Below are 22955 nucleotides of genomic sequence, written 5' to 3' on the forward strand. Positions count from 1 at the left end.
ATGAGTTTTACAGCATTAGATTTACTGTTTGTACCCCTGCCCTTTGGTAAACCCTTCATCAACGAAGTTACTTTCTCAGGAACAGGCATGTGAGTGAGCACAGGCTGCCCGGACTGCAGGGAAGCCGAACTCCCTCAGGGAGCAAGGGGCTAATAACGACACAGGGAAAGGGACGGAATGCACTTACAGACTTGTATGTTTTAAGACAAGAAAGCATTGGAAATTACTGTTTTCACAGGGAGATGTCTAGAAATTAAAGACACCCATTTTCCCTATAGTTTCATGAAGTCTTTATTTTCCCCATTTAAAAAATCCTGAGAACTCATAAGGACTCAATGCTTCAGAAATAAAATTACTAGTTTAAAAATAACCGGTCAAAATTACAAGTGTACTAAAAATAGACTAGAAAATGGTTGAGCGCAATAGTTATAATCCCTTTGCCTTAGATATGGGCCTATTAACAATTAATTTGTTGGCTCTTTGCACTAGTTGTATGTGAATACGAGATCTACTTTCTCTTTTCTAAAGGAGTAAAACTATGATAGTCCCATTAGTTTACAAAGACATTAAGGATGTTAAAGATCATAAAAGAACTAAGTATCAATAACAGAGCTCATGACACTGAAAATTCTGAAGCACGGGACAGTTAAAAAAACCCTCCAGTCCTCACCTTCAACTTTGTTTGCAGCAGCTCTTTACTAGTGATGATGTTCGTCACCTCCGTTTCATTTAGTCCATGGACAATTGCCGGGCCTCCCAGAGTCGCATACAAAGTGACAACTGTAGGGAAAGAAGAGCAAGTCAGACATGCTCACGTCGGCCTGCACAATGTAGGCAACGCCTTTGAAAGCCGACACGCATAATGGAGCTTACTGAGTCCTACACCATTAGGTCTACAGTTTATCATCTAACTGTGCTGTGTTTTCCCAAATTATTTTAATATGCCAACTCACCCTTCCCTAATTTCCCCCAAGAGTCCCAATATTTTAAAATAAAAATTTTTTTAATTTCATTTTGTTTCACCTATAGATGTTTCTGTAGGACTGTCATACTGGAAGTAATTACATAAAACTTAAATGTTAAATTTTAGTTGTTAACTACTTGGTACTAAAATATGAAAAAAACATAAAGCAATAAGATAAAGACACTGGAAATCACATTTAAGATATTATACATAGAAATGGCTTGAACAAGAGTCGTGCTGCTTATTCTAAAGCAGAAAATCTAAAGAAAAATATTCTTAGAAATGTTGAAATAAACGGGTGAGGTTTTTTTTTTTTTTGCTTTCTGCATAACTCAAGGGTTAAGACTTAAAGTGGCTTTGACTTAATTATTTTAAAGCTTCTCAAAAAAAAACGCAAAACACTTTGTAAACCTAAACCTTTGAAAATTAAAAGGTGTGCCAATTAAAAAAAAACACGGTGAAGGCATTTACAGCAAGAAATCTGGCAAAAGTGTCCTTTCTGCTTCATCTAAAGGATAAGACACTGTCCACACCTGGCATCACGTTTTGGCACCAAGACCTCTCAGCCCGCTTCCAGGACCGCCTCACAGACTAAAGCATCGTGAACACCACTCACACAGCGACCATACAAAAATTCTCCACCGCCTGGCTGAACTCCTGGGTCCGAGGACTGGAAGTGTTTCAGAGGCCAGCTGTCACTCCTGACAGCGGTGGCCTAACAAAATGCCACCACCTTCCTTCAGAGGGGAGACCCTGGGAGACGGCAGCAACGTGTGGGCTTGGCTCCCTATACCCAGGAAGTCCCCTTACCAGTGACTGCACCACTTCTTCCCCCACTGGCTGCTTTTCCAAAATAGATCAATAACTCTAAGTTATAACAAGTTCTCCACTGACTGAACGCAAGGTGAAAAATAACGTGGGAGCTTTAATCTGGTAAGAGTGAGATATCTGTAACTAAAGTCAGCATCACCTCTTCCACCACAGCATGGGTCCCCTCCTCCAGAAAGGGAGCCAGGGGGAGCCGGGGAAAACTGGGGGGGGGCGGAGGAGCCGGCGCACGTACGCTGGAAGTTGTACATGAAGCACGCCTGCGCAGCGATCATCCACTCAGCCCTGGTCTCACAGAAGATGGCGATGTTGGTCTTCGGCTTCTGACCCAGCATCTGTAAGCCGTTTCCAAAATTGAAAGCGCTAATGAAGACGTCTTCGTAGGAGAGCCAATTGTAGTGTCCAAGAATAACCTGATAAAGCAAACAACAACATACAAATAGCTTTCAGTATAACCAAAATACCAATTTCTAGAAAGCCAGGATGTGTTCCAATTTTTGACAAATCAGGAAGTTATATTTGCAAGTAATTAAACTATTTTTAACAAAAAGCCAGAAAGTGGCTTTCAAGTGAAAATTCTATTTTGAAAATTGGCTATTTTGTGGTATCTTCTACAACAATTCAAATTTTATGCTAAATCTTCAAACATAGTTTTTTGAAGGGGTTGGAGGGGGGTTTTTTGTTTGTTTTACAAAATACTCAGTGTTTTATAGGATTGTGAAGGTCACCTTTCTGGCCCAAGGGTCATATGCTAATAATTCATTTATAGATTTTGTTTACTTAAAAGATTTGTACATTAGCTGAAAGTTTAGCCTAGTATCAAGTACTATAGATACAAAATTCTACTTTCCCTTTACTTATGAATTCCTGGATTTCAATATCAGATAGTAAAACATGATTCACAAACAGAGAACTGGCCAGACCCAGGCCGACAGAAATGTTTATAACTGTTCGATTTCAACTGCTCCATCTGATGCCGGAGAAGTGAAGTAAACCAGTCTATTTCTGTGACCAGGAGGGGACCAGTTATATATTTCTAAGTCCCTCTGTCAAAGCCTTAATACTCACCGGCACTGCTAGACTTTAACATTCTATTTGTGCTCACCAGAAGTTCGGGTAACATCGACTCTACATGACTAACAGTCTCCTTTTAAAGTGGGTTAACGTGTTTTTGTCTTCAGGAATTTTCTCCAACTGACATCAGACTGTAAGTCCCCAACTATATACAAACTAAATTAAAAGATCCTCTCGCTGAAAAAATACGGACAGTTCCCAAACATGGCTTTGTCATCAATGTATGTCCCATGCCTTAAAACTATCTAACCAGATTTTTTCAAAACTGCATAGAACATTGAAGAGAGTTCCAGAGCCTGGATTAAGATAAAAATGGAAAAGGGGTAAATGCTGCCCTCTAGTGCTCTATTTCGTAACAAACTTAAGAAATACTTACTTGAGGTATAATGCCCCTGTATTTAAAATACTTCTATGTAACTCAGTGGTCCCAACTCTCACCTTGCTCTGCACCCCCACGAAATGCTCAGCACGAGGAGCTCCAATGACTTCAAAAGGAGCTCTGTGAGGGTGGGAAGACAGATGAGAACTTGGCTGAGGTGTGCAGGCACTGGGTTACAACTACTAAGAATTTTACACTCCACAGGTAAACATGAGCTTCCTCTTAGATTCTAAAATCTAATGACTGGCTTTATGAGTTTCTGAGAATATACATGCTGCAAAAAGCATTAGATACTCTGTCCAAATATGTAAAGCCATGTGATGGTGCCACCTTGTGACTAAGAAATCAAATCACGAGTTTAACTTAAGTATCATCAAAATCTGACTTCAATTCCTTAAAACACCGAATCTTCTAGTAGTGATCTTTCCCATACATAGTACAGTTAGAGGACTCCCGTCATTTTCTGACTTGTGCTGTAAAGGTTTCTAACCCTAATTTTGTCCCTATGGTGAGCCCTGCCCTGTACCCCTGAGCACTGCAGAAGAACACCAACCTCCTCAAAGCCGGAATCACAGACCACACTTCCTGGCATATTCACTTTCTCACTCTGAAATGCAATTTTGGAACCTGCTCTCTCCTCAAATATGCTGTACCCTCCCCCTCCCTTCTCCACTTTCAGATGATGATGTTTCACACTTCACCGGGAAATTAGAAATTAAACAGAAAGTCCCTAAACTTCCTACCATCAAGTTCAGTAACTTACGCACATCAGTACCCACGCTCTTCCCAGAGTCCCTCCGGTGTTACAACGGCGGAGGTTTCCCTGACAAAAGACAAATTCACAAGGACTGTGCCTTGAAGAGTATCCCAGATTTCCATCTCCGGTCCTGGCCACCCTAGGCCATCTCTCCACTGAACTAATGAATGTGACTGGCCAACCTGCTTTCAGTCTTATTCCCCGACAACCCATTCTCACTAAATCTGTAAGTGGTTTCTTTAAAAACATATACACATGAACTTACCGCTCTGCTGAATACCCTGTGGTGCTTCCTCGGTCCATCAGCACGGAGCCCACAAACCTCGCCCTGGCCCGCAAGGCCCTGGGGGACCCAGTGCTGCAGGTGTCCCTGTGCCCATCATCTCAAACCCTCTGCCCTGCCTCACTCCCTGTGAATTCAACTTTGTCCTTTCTGTCCTTCAAATTGCACGGGCCAGGGCAAGACTAGGAGCAGGCAAGAAAGGCACCCAGGGCACAGAACTGGAGCGGGCCCACTCTCCCCACGTCTGAGTGCCTCCTGGACTCTGCCCACCAAGGCCACAGCCACCTGGGCCCACCCCTGCCTTAGAGCCACGGCACCACCCTGTCCCACTGCACACCAGGGTCGTTGCCTGGACCCTCCCCGTCTTTCAGGCCTCCACACAGCCCTCCCTGGCCTACCCGGAGAGGCTACATCCCATTTGTTCACAGGCACTCGGTAAATCTATAAACGCGCGCTCTTCCTCCCATACAAATAAGACGCACGAGGAACAGCCTGTGTGTCTGGTTCACCAGCATCCCCGGTGCCCACAGGAGTACCTGGCACACAGCAGGCGCTTGGCGGTTATCTGCTGAGAGTGTGGAACGGGTGGTACAGTCAAACACGACTTCAGTTCACTCCGAGCCTGGAGGGAGTCTTCCACTGCTCTCTCCTTCAGCAGCCGCATTTTTAAAAAAATGCTTCAAAAACAAGCCATATCCACCTGATCATTTAGCTACTTTTGTTCTGACACCACTCAAACACACACTTCCTTCACCTCCGACTTCTCGAATATTCCACCCATGACTCACGTGAGACATCAGTACGCTGGATTTCCCTGAGAGTCAGGGAAACACATGCTGGGGGCGGAGTCTCTGAGTGGTTTCCTTGTCTGTAAACGTAAGGGCCGGTCTGGGACGGTCCCTGTGGCCACTTTCCTCTCTCACATTTAACTGGCTGGATTTTTACTCCATGACAGGTGTGACACACAGATGTGTGACACCGATGTTCGCACTCAGACTCTCACTGCCTGGGACACAAAAACTTATTTACTTTGTTCAAGAGCATGTGAAAGTACACATCTGATAACACTGATCAGGAGTCTGTTATCTCAAAAGAAAACTATAAAAATAAATTAAGATAACATATAGAACATTTTATAAAAGCACACACACTGCACAATTTAGGACTCTGAAGAATGAGACAGTCTATTAAGATCAAGTTCTGAGAGCCTAACCTGAGAAATAGTTCAACATTATACAGTTCTCTGCCTTCTTTAGCAAAACACAGCTGGCTTCATATAACCTTTCTCTCTGCAAATAAAGATTATAATGAAATTATTACAAGGTAGGCACAGAAAGTGCAAATATTCAAGAAATCTGGATGGTTGGTAATTGTCGTGATGGTGGTGGTGGTGGTGGTGGTGATGATGAAGGCAGGTAGCCTGCAGGAGCGTTTGCTGTGTTCCGTGTGCTGCAAGAATTAGCTTCCTCAACTCTCACGGTGACTCTAGGAGACAGCCACTATTACTGTGCCTGTTTTACATACAAGAATACTACGGCACAGAAAACCTGTAAGCTCTTGAAAGCACACAGCTATTACAAGTGACATACTAAGAATACGACACGGGCAGACTCATTCCAGGAACTAACGACTAAATCACTCTGCTCCACCTGCACTAGGGAAAGGAGCTGGGATGTCAGTGGGGGGATGGGGGGGACACGGTGGCCTGGCGGTGACAGAGTGCTTCAGCTGCTTGGTGTGTGTAGGCTGGAATAGGGGCAAGAGTGGAAACACGAGACCTGTTTTAAAAGGGGGGGAGGGGTGGCTGTAAGGGGGAAAAAAACAGACTCCTGACTATCTGATTTGAGCCACTGGGTGCGAATGGAGCCTCTAACAAAGGGAGCGGACAGAGAGGAACAAGGAGGGAAAGGCAAACCCACAGTTCTGGTTGGGGAGAACAAGGGGAGAGGAATGTAATAACCGCACAAACCCCAGCAAAGAGACCAACCACCATATATGCTCATTATGATGTCGGTGTCCTAGTAAGTCAGACCATGAACACTGTAAACACATGCAAACAGGGAAAGAAATGTGACGCTGCAGTAAGAAATGACACAAAAGCACACATGTAAGAGGAGAAAAGAAAGCAAAGAATTAAAGATTTCTGTTATCTTTTTGGATCAATTTAGAAGGAATGTCAGGTAAAATCTCTTTTCAGGCACTCATTACATAACTGGTTCTATTTTTTCTCCTATCTAATGTGTATAAAATATAAGAAAAAAATTTACGGTGTTGCTGGTAGCTAGAACACAATGTCTGAACCAGCCTTGTGCTCTTTTCAGTTCCGCTGTAAAGTTAGTTTATTCTCTGCCATTCTGTTCTATTTCGGGCACAGGCACTTTAGAGCCGCTCTGGGAGCCGACAGCTCCCCTGCTCTTCATTTCAGCAGATGCTGGACAGTGAGATTGCCGCTGGAGAGGCTGCAATCAGGAGGTACTGACGCACAGTCCAGGTGCTTAACTCTGCCACTGTCTCACAAAGCCACATGACTCTCAAAATAATGTGACAATAGACCTGAAAAAGCTTGCTGAGCCTCAAACAAACGCTGCAGCTGCTGCTTCTCTGCCTTCTATCTTTTTATTTGTGCCCCCTGGAGACAGATGGGAAAGACAAGAATCCTCACACTGCCTTTTTCCTTCCGCTTTCCTTCCCTTGGTAGCTCAAAATAGACTTGTAAAATAAGATGGACAGAAAGCTTCAGAGTTATTAATTGGAAATAAAGGTGTGAGTAACTTCGCTTCAACCATATCAGATACATTCTAGGGTTAATTCCCAAAGCTCAGCCCCTCAAAACTGGGTGGAAACTCTGAGATATTGCTACATCATTAGCTTTCTTTCCCAATTAAGGACTGTCTTCAAATATGGAAACTATGAAATGAAGACACTTTGTCAAAAATACATCTGGGCTCCACATTGGCAAGCACCCCGGGCAGAAGCCACACCACCTAAGCGACCCCTCTCTCACATCAGCTGTGAATGGTCCCCTCTCTGTCAGCCTATTGGAGCAGAGGCCATTACTGCTGCAACACCACGGGTGCAAATACGAAACCAAGAGGGACACAAAAGCCTAGCTGTTTAACACCCAGTGGGGACACACACCATGGTCCAGTCTGCAGACCTGCCCACGGCTGCCACACAGACCAACGGACGCCAGCCTCAGTGGCCTGGTGACTGCACCCTTTCTCACTGAGGAAGTCTAACAGAAAATACCTGCCTCATTTTGTACACTCCAACCCTAAAAGTTAATTCACTTTCTAATGATGCGTATCTATAGCCACATAACCCTGAACCAGCCTGATCTTGTCTCGTGAGCCTAATTTCAAACAAGGAAAATATAGTATGTTTTCGTATAGTATGGTGATGTTTTCTGCATCCGTTTATATCGACTTCTGAGCCTGATGGCAAAGGTCAACAGGAGGTAGGCAGACCTGAGAGTAATGTGATACAGAAAGAAAACATTGCTGACTAGGAAGTTTTCCTTACCTTTTAACTCTTGTACTTGAGTTCAAATCCTTTTTCACCGAATAAACAATGACTACAAAAGCACCGGGCTGGGAGCAGGCGGAAGGAGCCGCACACGCTGCATGCACACACGCGCAGGCGTAAACAAAACCCACGTGGGGTAGGACTCCTCTGTGTCCGGTGTGCTCTCTGTCTACATTTACAAGCAACTGAGAGAGTACTGGGATTTTATTTTGTCCTAATGATACTGATACCTGAACTACAAAGAAATTTCATACTCACCATATTTTTCTTTTTATAAATTTGGAAAATAGTTTGTTGAGTATTGAAGTATTGACTGATGACTAAAAAAATGGTACTAGCTTCATACAAGCCTATAATGTGTGGAATAAGCTTCCTACTTAATATGACTTCTGTTATAATGTGCTTAGATTAAAAATAAAAGAACCCAATCTTTGAACTCAAATAGCATTTATAACTTCCAGATCTCTCAGAGACAGAATCAAGGCTGATATACCATAAAAAGTGGCAACTAAATATGACAAAAACCAGACACCATTATGATAAAATACATTTTGCAAATTATAACCTATAGGCTACAGAATAATCAAGCATGTTTAACCACATGACTTCAATTTCTAGAAATGTGCTATAAACTCCAGCTAGATCTTGGGTTAATTTAGTAGAAAAAATTCATTTAAGTGAGTCAAAATTAAGTCAGTAAAAGAAACAGGGAATACACCTTAAAAGTGGATTAACCACAAAATTACCCAAACCACTTCTGAGCCTGGGAGGGGAACTGACAGCATCCAAAGAATGAGCATGAACCAGGGCTGCTGCAGCAGAAGAGAAAGGACCGCTCTGTTTCAAGCTGAGGAATATTCACAGACTCCTGTCTAGAGTTAAAGCAACGTTTGCAATTTCTAGGAGTTAATGACACTAACTTGCTTGATGGAATTCATATGATAAGTGCCAAATTTAAAGGACCATGAATTAGGTTAAACAACATCCCCTTAGTCCTGCAGTAACAGGAAGAACTCTGAGTATTTTACTCCCTAGTGTGATTACTTGGACTTTCCTCCAAGACTCGACAGCTCCTTCATGACTGAGTTAAAAGAAAAAGCAGCTCGAGTCAGGATGTAGTTCTGGAAAAAGGGGTACAAGGTAACTTGGCCAAACAGCATCGAACCTATAACCTGATCAAATCATCAACCAACTACAGATCACCTTACTGCCTCTAAAATAATTTTATCTTCAGTTTTTACCTACAGGGACTTCAAGAACAACTTATAACAAAGTCACATATCCAAGTTCGAAAACGGCATTTTCGTGCCATTTGTATACTTACCCTTCACAGTGCTGCAGCACCCCATTGTTAGTCTGTATCCACTCATAGTTTTTCCAAAGCCCAGGTATAGTAGTAATAAACACTAGAGCCTTTCTTTATACTAGACACCACAAACTGTCATAAGCACACTGTGTGTGTGCATGTGTGTCACATTCACTTAATCCTCTCCACACCACTGTGAGAGTGGGGATTAGTTTAAAGGGGATGGAGGGAGACAGCCTGGGTTCCACCTCCAGCTTCGCCACCTGCAACTGTGATGTCCTTGGGTAGGTTCCCCGACCTGACTGTGCCTCCCTGTGGTCGCCTATAAAGTAAGGACAGTACCACTAACTCATTCAGCTATTGTGAGTCTTAACGAAGTTGATATATGCAAAGCTCTTACAACAGCCTGGCTAGAAGAAGTGCTAATGAACATCAGCAATGATCATTATCCCCACCTTACAAGTAAAAAAAATTGAGGCAAATTTTTAACTATGTCACACAGCTAGTAAGTAAACCGGCCAAGGTGCAAATCCATATGCAGTCTGGCCCAGAGTCTGGCTCCCACCCGCTGTGCCGCGCTGCCCTGCAGGATGTCTGACCCGACTTCAACCAACAAGGGCAGGTTCTTCGTGTTTGTGAAAAGACATTCTGAAAACCCACGCAACTGCCACAACCAAGGAACCAAGACGCTGTAAGTTCCAACGGAGGCTGCATTACAATCAGAAACAGAGGTTCCCACCCACCCTAAAAGCCAGAGAGATCTCAAGTCTCAAGCACACACGGGTGCTTTTGGAACTACCGGAAGTTCTGGGTGTTATACCCCAAACTGCCCTAGACGTTCTCGTCCAAGCCCTGCCAGACATGCAGATTCTGAAGTGCCCCACACCAGGGGGTATGCTCAGTGTCTTTGTGAAAATTCAGGACAATTCAGTGCTGGAAAGAACAAAAGAGGTAAGAACACAGTCTATCCCTTCCCACCCTGTTTCTCCTGCCACATCATCCAAGTCCAGCAGAAGCAGGCCAGGCCTGTCCCTTGCTGTCACTTCTAAAAGTACATTTTATAAAAACAATTCAAAGACAATGAAACATCACCTTACCTTTTTAAAAATTTTTCCATTTGGTTGTACTTCATCTTCCTCATTTAAAACTTCACGGGTTCCCAAGAGTCTTTTGTCCTTAAATTTGTTTTTTGCATACATAAAAACTTTATCTAGTGTATCACATCCAGGGTGTAATACTGAGGCCAAGCCATTCAAACTGTTAACAGATCTGTATGCAGATCCGGGTTTCGAATTTACAGGCTTTGCTTTAATTTGGTTTGATTTTTCTTGTCTTGACTCAGACAAAAAATAACATGGAATGTATGTTATAATAGTATAAAGTAATATTATAAAATGTATGAAATATAAAAGAATGGGGTTGATGGTCTGTTTTAGCTTCATGGTAGATGGTGCTGAAGATATGTAGTTATTCATAAGTGCTCAAAAAGTAGGATTAACAGATTTCCATAAGAATCTAGAAGGAAAAGAAGGAAAGACATTAGTTCAAAACCATTTTTAAATTATTTTAAAGAAAGACTCTTCATATTAAGTAGGCAAATGAAGTCTCTTTTTCCCCATGAAGCAGCAGCTGGCACACCGGCCCCAGGGCAGTCTGTCGTGCCTGGCGTTTCTAAGAATTAATAATGGAGTTGCCACAGAATGTTTCCACATCATTCTGTGACGGGCAGCTTTTCCAAACTAACCCCAAGGATCCACAAACACTTCCCAGGGGTGAGGAGGGAACAAGCCGGAAGACCTACAAAAGAATGGAGACCAAAAATGTACCCACTTCTCGTTCTTCGGTCTCTTTACGTTAAGGATGGCCGCACTTGGCGTACCCACCAAGCTCTCCTCTCCCGTGGCCCAGAGCAGCTCCTGCTCATCGCTGTGTTCCTTCCCAGTGAGCCCCCACTCCCTCACTCTAGGCAGCAACAAGCCAACTGGAGTAAGGAAACATGAAATTCACTTCCCGTAGTGGTTCTAGGTATTCTCCAATTTAAGCAAGAAGGCAGTAAACTTTGGTCATCTTACACGGCATTCATCAGATTTTCTGAGAGTCTACTATGTGTTAGCTACAACTGGAAGCACAAGGAATTTAACAGTGAACAAAAATCTAAGTCCTTTCCCTCATGAAACAAACCTACACAGTCATTGGTAGAGGCAGACAAATCCACTGTGCGCAGCACGCAGAGTGGGCTGTGCCCTCTGCAGAGCAACAGAGGATGCACACTGCTGAACAGATAAACTTCACCGCAACGGGCCAGCCAACAACTACTAAACAAATAAGCAAGCAAACACCAGCAAGACAAGAGGCTGTGGAAAAGGGGAGGAAAGAATCAGAATTCAGAATCAGAATTCCATATTACTATAAAACATCTGAATATCCAGCTTAAACCAAAAAATTACAAGGCAGGCAAATACAGGAATGTTTGACCATATATACATAGGGAGAAAAGGCAACAGAAATCATCTTTCAGAGGTCCCAAAGGTCAAATTTAACAGACAAAACATCAGAACGGCTACTATAATATGTTCAAAGAACTAAAGAAAATAATGCTTGAAAAATTAAAAGTCCAGCTCTGCAGTTTCGTAAGATAAAAACAGCTGCAAATCCGCCCGTGTACAGCTGGTGAGAAGCCAAGACTCTCGACCGACCCCAGGGCTCTGTTCACCACCAAGCTGTGTTCTGACAGTGTGCTGAGCAGTGCCCTGCAGGATGAGTCCAGGGAGCCTGGGTTTCTGCCATGAAGGGCATGGGGAGCCACTGAAGGTTTCTGCAGAGGAAAAGGGCACAATGAAAACAAAGGGCTGCGCCACCTCCAGGAAGTCGGAGCTGCAAGAACAGATGCACCTTGATGACCCCGGAGAAGGACGTCTCACAAATATGTATCTTTACCTACAGATGGTGTGGTACATACAGAAAGCCCCGGGGCCCTCCAGTCAAGGTGGCAGAGTAGAGATGCACATTGAACTACTTCAGGGGAAAACATCATGAAGTGCCGATATCACGGCACTTCAGTTAAAATATGTAAATCAAATATGGCAAAATATTAATAATTGTTAAACCTCAGGAGCAAGTATGTGGAGATTCATATTATTCTCTCTACTTTTCTATATGGTTAATTTTCTTCATACTAAAAAAGGTTTTAAAATGTCCCTAAAAAAAAACAAAGAAAGAAAATCCTAAGTAACCCACTAAAAAACTAATATAACAAAGATTTCAACAAAGGCTGCAGACTGTAAGGTGAACATACAAAAATATATTGTATTTCTATGTACTAGCGATGAATATTAAGAATATTTACCACACTTAAGATTAGCTATAATAAGTACAAAATTTGTACTGTGAAAACCAGAGAAAATTGTTTAAAGATACTAAGATGTAAATAAACAGAAAAGCATTCTGTTTATGGCTTACAAAACGATATTGTTAAAATGTCAACATTCCCCAAATTGATATACAAATTCAACACAACTCCTATCACAATTTTGCTGGCCTGTGTACAGAAATCTGTAAGCTAATCCTAAAATTCATATGACAATTCCAAGTAGCCAGGACAAAATTTCATCTTGAGAAACAACGAAGCTGAATTCCAAACTCACTACGAAGCAGCAGCCACGGGGACCGCCCGGCCCGGGCGAAAGAACAGACAGCACCGGGCAGACCAGCGCCACCGAGCTGAGGGCCCGGAAGCAAACCCTCGCACTGCGGACCACCGGCCTGCAGCGGAGTGACAGGAGAACTCAACAGTGAAAGAACGGTCTTCGCATTTCCAACAGATGGTATGGAACAACTGCATATCCAGATGGAAAACAACAAGAACAGGCCCCTTTCCTATACCACACAAAAAAATTAACTCCTAGGTACTGATCACTGAGAGTAAACAGCACTTGAGGAACGTATAGTGAAAAGGCAGAGGCTAGTTCCACAATGTTCTGAGTCTTCTCAGACCAAATAGCAACTTAGGATCTTCAAGGCCGAGGGGGAAGAGGAGAGAAGAACAGAGATTTTAAATAAATGGCACCACACATCTGACCCAGACCAGATGCAGGAGGGGCTCAGAAGTCCTCAGCCACCCAGCAGAGCAGGGTGGGGGTGAGGAGATGAGTGAGGGCAGGTGTGTAAGGCCCCAAACTGAAGAGGTCCAATTGCTGTGGCTTTGAGGCTGGGGAAGGAACTTAATTTGTATTCTAATGTACACAGATGCATAGTTTTACAAATAAGTGTATACAGAGGAAAACTAATCCGAAAGCAGCAGGAACTGAAGGCAAGGAAATTCGATTAAAAAATCGAAATACCCTTTTACTCCTAGATCAGTGAGGAGGCTGGAGTGGTGAGGCGTAAAGCCAGCAGTTGGGACTCCCCAAGGCCTGGTGGCGGAGAGTGGGGCACCAGCAGCAGCTGTTGCTCCAGCCCTTCCCAACGACTGGAATCTTCCTGCGTAATACAGTCAGGGCCTTCTGTATGTACCTGAGTCCTGGATGGAGTCCAGTCACAAATGACCGCAGTGGCAGTAAAAGACACGAAAATATTGTGGTGCCTTCAACCAAGACAGACCATTTGGTCAGTGGTTGGATGGTTGGTAGAAAGGAGATGAATATAACTCTTGAAAATAGTGGGTTTAACAGGAGCTAATATAAAGGACACATGGCCAACAACTAAGGGGGGTGGAAATGGGAAGGAGGTTGGGAGCACTGTGGGGGGTGGGCTGGGATGGGAGTAAAAGACAGAAAACTGTACTTGAACAATAATTAAGTTAAAAATATATATATTAAAAAAATAATGGGTTTAAGATGCCAGTGAGTCATTCAAATACATGAAGTTTGAAATCTAAAAAAAGGGCCAGAGTTAGAAGTACACATATTGGAGTCACAATGAGATAGAAAATGAGAGTGCCCAGTGACGACCTTTAGGACACCTCCAAGATCAAGTTCAAGGGCAGAAAAACGTTATAGGGGCCCTGACTAGGTGGTTCAGTCAGCTGGAGCATAGATAGATTCGTACACCAAAAGGCTGTGGGTTTGACTCCTGGTCAAGGCACATACCTAAGGAGGTTGCAGTCCAATCCCCAGTAAGGGCGTGTACACAAGACAACCAACTGATGTCTCTCTCTCTCAAATCAGTAAACATATTTTGGGTTAGGAATAAAAATAATTAAATAAATAAGTAAATAAATAAATAAATAAGAGTAGTCTTAGCACGATGATTAAAAGACAGAAAAAGAAAAGGTACTTTACGACATTGTCACACCTCAGAAGAGTATTACCTTTCAGAAAGTAAAGTCAGACAATGAAATCTGCTAATCTTTTCCCTCACAGCTTCTAGATTCCCACCATGAAGAAGGCCTCCTCTATCCCAAGCTAAACTAATGGTCACCTACATTGTTCATAGGCTTTGCATATTTTCTACATTTAGATCTTTAAGCAGCATGGAGTTTATTTATCTACGTAGGGTAAGCTCATCTTTCAAAGGAACTTCCTGAAACCATTTATTAAATAAGCCTCTCTTTTCTCAACCAAAATGTCACCTTCAATAAGGTCTCATTCACATTTGGATCTGTTTTCTGGATGCTATTAGTTTCTTGGATCTATTAGTCGTCTGCTGTGCTAATACCACACTATTCCAAATGTAGCAGATCTGTAGCAGTGTTTCTCAACTGTGACCCGTGAACCAGTCGCATCAGAATTATACTAGAGAATCTTTAAAATGATGATCCCTCAGACATGTCTTAACCCCTTCCCTCACTTCCCCATACCTATAAATTGAAAACACAAGTGGCAGGCTCACTTTTAAATGGCATCCATGTGATTTTTATGTATACTAATGCCTAAGAACTTACAGCTTTCATTAGCTGGTAAGACTCTCACTATCTACTTTTCAAAATTTCCCTATCAATCTTTAAAGATTTATTCTTCCACATTAATTTTGAATCTTAACATATCTGTGATTAAACAATTAAAATATAAAAAGGAAAACAATATTCAGGGAAAAATGTAACAAAATATTCAAAAAGCTCCTAAAAATTTAAAAATTAAGTAACAGAAAACTGGGCAAAGAATTGTGTACAGAGAAGCCAAAAAAGAGGAAATGCAGATGGTTACTACATACTGACAATATGTTCTCCTTAACTTGCAATCGAGATTAAACCGAAGCCCTGCCAATTTCCATCCAACAGTTTCACACACGTGTAAAAGACTGCAATCCACTGAAGCAAGCTGGCAATATTTAAAACACACTCACACTCAGCAAACCCACTTTCCGAATCCTGGTCTGGAGAAAAGCAAGTACATATTAAGCACATATGAACTAGGATTCAACTATTCCTTTACTCCCCAAACGCTGAACACAGACTTCACACCAGGCACTCTTCCAGAGAACAAGTCACAGCCGTGACCCAGACATGAGAGGTAAACAGACCATGAAGAAACAGCTAAACGTCCTGAGGTAACGCACACTAAGAAAGCAGGCTAAAGAGAATGAACACCACGGCGGAGAGGGCTGCCCCTTCGTAGGGCGTCAGGCAAAGGCATCTTGCGTGTTAGGAGTAGACAGTGAGAGAGGGGCCGGCATGGACACCTCGGAGAAGAGCATTCTAGCAGAGCCCGGGGAGGACGGGGGACAGAGAAAGGAGATGAGGTCCGAGAGCGAGCGGGAAGAGGGGGCCAGAGGCTGAAGGGCCCCCAGACTGAGAACTGCGCTGACGGGGATGAAGTCATGTGACCTACCAGGGACAGGGCGCCTCTGGGTGGCGAGGAAGCAGGGAGACTGGTTGGGAGCCTGCGCAGGGATTGGACTGGAGGTGACAGCAGCTCGGACCAGAGCAAGGACGAAGGAAATAGTGAGAAATGACCCAATTCTGACTGTTTTGAAAGTGCAGCCTCACGTGCAGCGAGAAAGAAGAGTCTAAGCGACTAGGGTTTTGGCTTTAGACACTGAAAGAAAAAAGAGCCGTCATTTACTGAGAAAGACAGGGAAGACTGCAGGAGAAACAGGTGTGGGGAAGAAGAGCTCAGCTTTGTGAGAGGTAACTTTGGGGGTTCTCAGCAAACTGATGGTGTTTACGGCCCGTCCTGGGTTCCCTTCCTCATCTGGAGCTGGGTCAGGTGACCTGCGGTGAGCAGCCCAGCGCTGAACGGTCGTCCTTTTCAGGGAGAGTCCAGCAGAGAAGCCAAGTTATCTTTTGGTTTGCTCTTAATAAGACATCACAAAGAGAAAGTAAAGATTTTGTGTTTTATTAAAACGATTTCCTGTGCTCTATATATCATCAGGTCTTTGATTACTTTGGTCAACCAAGTCATCCTAATATTTAAAAAGCTAAATTTTACTTATAACTATTTAACTTTCTGTGTTTGCCTGTGAAGTCTTCGTCACCATGATTAAGAACTAAGTATTCACAGCAAGAGTGACCTACAATCCTATCTGACCAAGTATTTTAAAACTTCTGATATATTTGACAAACTTCCCATAAAAAATTAAATAGTGTTTTTAGCCTGAAAATAACTTTGAAATTTTTCAGAAAGATGCCTGGCCAGGTAGTTCAGTGGGTTAGAGCGTCATCTGGATACTTTGGGTCCACGCCCCCATCGAGGCACATGCAGGAAACAACCAATGAACACGTAAGTGGGTGAGCCACCACTCAGTCTCCCCCACCTTCTCCCCTTCTCTAAAATCAATAAATAAAAATGTCTTTTAAAACATCTCTGAAAAATTTGAAAGAACACTTCTGTCTTTATAAAAGGGGAAATAAAATTAATTAGGCCTATTTCATATGTTAAATTACATGGAAATTTTTGTCAAATAAGAAATAATTGGCCTTGGCTGGTGTGCTCAGTGGATCAAGTGCCAGCCTGCGAACCAAAGGGTACCTGGTTCGATTCCCAATCAGGGCACATGCCTGGGCTGCAGGACAGGTCCCCAGTAGTGGGCGTGCAAGAGGCAACCCATCAGTTTCTCTGGCACGTCAGTGTTTCTCTCCCTTCCTCCCTCCCTTCCTCTCTCTCTAAAATAAGTAAATAAATGAATGAATGAGTGAATATTGTATTTGGATGAATACATTGTTGTTAAAAATGAATGTTCCAGAAATTATATAAAATTTCTAATACTCTACAGTATCTTGAAAGAATGTAATATCAATTATAGAATGTAATTCTAGTTATCTGAAAATGCTGTGTTGCAGAAAAAAGCAAATTTCTTTGTCAACTGCAATGCAATCAGAGATCTTTAACCACGTCATTTTAAGCCTCTCATTTACAGAGTCGTTATATTACTCGTACTTTTTGCAAATATGTTTCATCTTCAGAGATTAATGAAGAAGACTCATATGCTAAAAAACAGGTTTCTGACAAATTTTAAGATCATACCTTTGAACTGGGTAAGGATTTGCAGAACTCTGAAAAACTGAATTTATAAAACTTCTAACAAAAAGATTAAGATCAATAAGACTTAATGAGACTGAATTTAAGGATGATTATAATTTTATGACTTTTTATTTGAAATAGTACTGGTTCTTTAATATTTTATTTTCCAGATACTAGGAAACCTTTTCTCTTAAGCCATCTATGACTTAGAGCAATCTGGTGAATTACCGACATATCTTTATAAGCACAATTGAAACACTTATCTTTTTCTCCCCACTTGATCCCTCCAGAATTTGAAAACTCTCAGTGAATATTCTTATTTTCACTGCAATATTTTTATTTGCCTGAGTTTAATAAGAACTCAGTACTATGTACTACAGTGGTTCTCACTCTCCCTTTTAATAAAAAAAAGAAAACGAATTTTTCCTTTCTAAAACCCTAAGTACTAACACAATCTATAACAATCTTGAAGATTTCAACTCTGATCCCACAGCTATCAATTCTCTATGAATATAAATTAAAGTGTACAGCTGGAAAATCAAGACCAGTAATCCATGTAAGTTCTTCCTTCATATAACAAATAAAAAGGTCCAGAGCCCTGGCTGATGTAGCTCAGTGGATTGAGCACGGGCCTGAGAACCAAAGGATCGTGGTTCAATTTCCAGTCGGGGCACATGCCTGGGTTGCAGGCCAGTTCCTGGCAGGGGACGCATGAGAGGCAACCATTCATTGGTATTTCTCTCCCTCTCTCCTTCCCTTCCCCTTTAAAGATAAATAAATAAAATCTTTAAAAACAAAAAAAAAAGGTCCAGAGATGCTAGACCAGAATGTCAATTAAAGACATTATCACAGGACTGAGTCATAGTGCCATCTGGATTAGATAAATTTTCAATTCACAACTAGAAAATCTGATAAAGAAATAAGTTTGGTCTTTTTTTATGGAAACTATGAAGCTTGTATTTATTCTAACCTCAGAAAATAAAATTTGGGCCATAAAGACATATATTGGGACAGAGAAATGGAGGAGGAAGGAAGAAAAGCCAGAAAGTTCTTGCCATGAATATATTTAAATTAAAAACTGAAAATCAACTGAACAGAGCTAAATAACTTTCTGTAATCTTCAGCTGCCTACTGTAACTTTTAAACCCTTTTTACTCCTTTTATTATAATAGCTGAAATGACAGTACAACTCTCGAGTATTCTCCTTGAACCACGAGTATAGTCCCCGGACTCCCAGGATCCAGGCACATTTTTTTTTAATCTACTTCCAAGATAGATGTTCTTAAAACAACAAAACAAAGCACACACACACACACACAAATGCTAGGTGTTTACATAAAATCAAATAGGAAACAGAAAATTAAACAAGGAAATTTATACCCTTTTCAGGCTGACACAGAACAGGAATTTTAACATGTGCAGAAACATACATGCACACAGAGACATTAGTCTCTGCTGTGGCACTAGTTACCATGAGACCTTATCTGAGTCACTACCTCATAATTTGCTCTCCATTAATGTTGATGCAATTCAACTAAATCTATCCTACTAAGGCTTAGGACAACTCCCACATCAATTTAGAAGTAGCGATGATCATCAAAAAATAAGGATTTAAGTAACCCAAGAACCCACTTCTTTCTTCTGTATAAAGTACTTTTCCCTTCACACACACACACACTTGCTTTTAGGAGGTAGGGAGGTAGGAAGAGCTCCCCTACTTCTAAAAAAGAAAAAAGCATTCAATGAGAAGACTCCTAAGGTCCATTTCAAAAACTGAAACATCTTCCAATCAGACCACATGGTCTCCACAGAAAGTAACTGAATAATGGGTGCAAGAACAGGACGGGTAAAGCCTTTACTTCCTTTTCACTTCCAATCACACCAATGCACTATCTTAACAACAACAAAATTACTTTTTAACATACAATCTGAAGACAGTACATGGGTGGTCTCTGAGAATGTGCTGTTTTTTGACAGACTGGTCCAACAAAGATGAAATGGGCTCAGATTTGCGTTCAGTCTGACAAGTAAAGGAGAACAGCTTCACACCAACACACTCAGAAACCAGGTCTGACGTACCAGGCAAAATCTGGCTTCACATATTCATCCTGACCTCAGACACCCATCCTGCCCATGTAGCTGAAAGGACAAGAGTTGGACCCCACAGAAGTAAACTGCAGGTGGAGCTTCCTTACAGACATAAATGTGTTCACCAAAAAAGTGGGGACTTTTACACACCAGAATTTCCCTTTGCTCTTACTTAGGGGTGCCAGATTTAACAAATAAAAATACAAGGTGCCTAATTTAATGTAAATTTCTAATAATGAACAAATTTCAAAATATGCATGTCCAATGCAATATTTGGGACATACAGCAAAAAATTAGCCAGTGCTGACTGGGATTCCGATTCACATGAGTGCGTTGTACTCCCATATGGAAAATACTCCCAACACCCAGTCCATCACCCCATGGGGCAAGTCACTAGAATGAACAACCTCTCCAATTTGCCTGGGGCTGAGGGACTCCCCAGGACTCGGAAACTACAAAAACCGGGAAAGTCCCAAACTGGGACAACCTGATCACCCTACAGTCAATAATCTCACAGAGTAAGCAAACAAACTGTAGCCTGAACCCCACCAGTAATTAAGTTTGCTCTTTTCCTTTGAAATAGCATTACTATACTTTATTTTCACATATCTGTCATCATTTATCTAATGCACAAAATTTGCTGTGAGGATAAAATGGAATGCAGTAGATGTAAAGGACTTTGGAAAAATGCAAAAGCATTACAAATGCAAGTTAGTACAGCTGGAATGAGCACAAAGTTCTGTTTCGAGCAGTTTCAAAGCCGACAGGTACTTACTTTACTTAGGTACTTTATGTGATCTGCTGAAGGTCTTGATTACTTGCAACACTGGTTTGACTGCATATAAAAAACGTTCAATAAACCTGCTCCTTTTAGAACTACGGCAATAAGCTCTGGGTTTGACGCGCCCTCTCCACTTACTCATCATGTCACGTGGGACTAGTCCCCAAACACCCCAGCTTCAGGTTCACTGTAACACTGGGGTGATAACAGTGAGCACCTCATAAAACTCCCGTTAGGGACAAATAAGGAAAGTAGGTGAAAGCATTCTACATAAACACAATGTATGCTTTAATGATACTTAAAATTTTGTTGTGCTATAAAACTATGTATACTAATATTTTGTTTTCCTTTATTTCTTACATCCTGCTGATAGATACCAAAGTCCATTCAACTGGACTCTTCCTGAGAGCTCAGGCTCTAGAGCCAAACAGTCTGACACTTAGCTCTACTGCTTACTGAATGTTGCCTTAGACAAATTGCCTTTCTAACCTCCAGTCCCTTATCTGTAAAGTGTGGAGAATAATATCTGCATCATAAGATTATTAAGAGGATTAAACAGTTAATTCAGAATGTAATGCTTGCCTTATAATAATAAACACTCAAATCTCCCCACTACCATTAGTATTCACGTTTAATACATTTACAACTTCGGAGGCCACAGGAGACTGACACCATATACCTGCCCATGAAGTTCCTCATACAATAACAGTAAGTAAAATATTTAAGAATGATATTTAACACATCCTGTATGTGAAACTGCAACTGTTCCATCTAGCATCCCTACTTAACTAGTCAGTTTAGCGGGTATCTCTCCATAAGCTTCAGTTAGATGATTCCAAATTTATTTTTAAGAAAATTCATATATTAAGCATTTTGTTTCTTATGTCCAGTACCCCAGGGTAAAACTTACATGTCCTGGGATTTTATGACACAGAACTGTTGAACCCCACCTTCCGAATTCCACTCCAGTCCCAAAAGTAGAGGATACATGTGGAACATAGCTCAGAACCAAGTCTATTAACCAGTTCAATTTACAGACTCCACACATCTAAAACAGATGACCCACCACAGGCTTCCTAACTCTCAGGGTTTTTAGGCTTATGTCCGCCCTTAACTACCCCATACCAGGACCTAGTGCCACACAGGGAAGCACTAGAGGTGGCTCCACAGTCCACTCACCTACCTAGTCACGTGGTATATCCCCACACACCCCTCAACACTGAGTTCAAGGTGCTGAGCCATTGTGCCTCAGCTTCCTCATCTATGGAAAAACCTAGTGCTACTCTACTTTCTACTTACCTTCCCAAGCCACAGAGTTGAGCTTTTTATTCAGGACTGACTCACCGAAGAACAGGGGGATGGCATGTTCAGTCACCATTACGTTACCCAAATGGTGGAGCAGGAGCCCTACTTGGTGCAACCATCTGACATGTGTATCGGTCGGTACTAACTAGCCAACCACTGAACAGCTTGACTGTACTAAGACAACGTGAACTGGACTACTTACCCCCTTAGTATGATTTATGTATTCCATCAGCCCCTACAAAATGGTTAATGAGAGCTAATGACATGAACATTTCAGAACATGAACTATTAGATTGCACAATGACATCCTCCTGGCTAGCTGGTACTGAGGGTCTTACTAATTCCAACTCAGTCCAGCCAAGTACTGTAATTAATACAGCATGAACCTGTACCTAGGAGACTGAACAGGTGGCCTAATTTTTAAGTGAAGGTTGTTTTAGTTGAATTAACAATTTTACTTTCAAATTTACCTATTTTCTTTCCCAGATTAAAATTTTAAAAAATTAAAGAAAATTCAAAAACCAGAGGCTAAATATAATTGTTTTAAATGTATGAAATATTGTCAGCAAAAGTAAATGTGCCTATAATGAGAACATCGTATCTATGTTTGAGAAAAAAAAACAGTTCTTCAGGTAAACTTAGCCTTTGAGGATATAAAGAGATTGAAGTATCTTATTTATAATTTTCAAGATAACTTCAAAAATGCTTATTCCATTTATGAGTAAGAGCTACAAGTGCTTAGGATAATTTTGCAGTCTGAATCCATCTAAGACTGTTCAATCGAAGGCCATACCTTTTCTTTCATTTCAAACGACTTACGAGTTGTTCAGTAAGAGGCCTCGGACGCCTCCTTCTCTTTTCCTCAGACCATCTTATCTGTATCTGCCCTATCAGTCACAAGACACGTTAAAAAAAGCAAATACATACCTAATTAGAAGTTTAAGTATATCGTGGAAATACATATAACTACAGAATAAATCACCTACATCACAACTAACATACTATTTGTACTGCCCAAATGTTAAACAGTTAAGAGTAAGGTTTAAACTTGCAATTGTTCCCTTTAGTCAATACTTAGTCTTCTATTATATCTTCTTCATATAATCTCAATCATTTTATTTTTCTTTTTAATTCTTTACATACTCTTTTCCCTCTCACAAATCTCTTTTCCCTTTTCAGCTGCCTACTCAAGTCTAGGCAAAATTATGAGATACTTAGCTCTGTCACTTTAGTCTCAGACACCGCCTCCCAGCCCGGCCCCTAAGT

General features: G+C 41.6%; 1 protein-coding gene across 2 annotated transcripts in view; it reads right to left on the reverse strand.

The window, feature by feature from the left end:
- The window catches only part of ACSL3 (acyl-CoA synthetase long chain family member 3), a 56951-nt gene that overhangs the window by 17490 nt on the left and 16506 nt on the right, over positions 1 to 22955 (reverse strand). For both annotated transcript variants that reach the window (XM_053666569.1, XM_053666604.1), the window contains 3 exons: positions 10214 to 10631; positions 2028 to 2205; positions 671 to 780 (listed from right to left, as the gene is read on the reverse strand). In XM_053666569.1, coding sequence (XP_053522544.1) covers positions 671 to 780; positions 2028 to 2205; positions 10214 to 10591 — 666 coding nt within the window. In that variant the 5' untranslated portion in view covers positions 10592 to 10631. The remainder of the gene's footprint in view (positions 1 to 670; positions 781 to 2027; positions 2206 to 10213; positions 10632 to 22955) is intronic.

Source organism: Artibeus jamaicensis, unplaced genomic scaffold (assembly GCF_021234435.1).
Source record: "Artibeus jamaicensis isolate MK-2021 breed Jamaican fruit bat unplaced genomic scaffold, CSHL_Jam_final contig_1015, whole genome shotgun sequence".
NCBI lineage: Eukaryota > Metazoa > Chordata > Mammalia > Chiroptera > Phyllostomidae > Artibeus > Artibeus jamaicensis.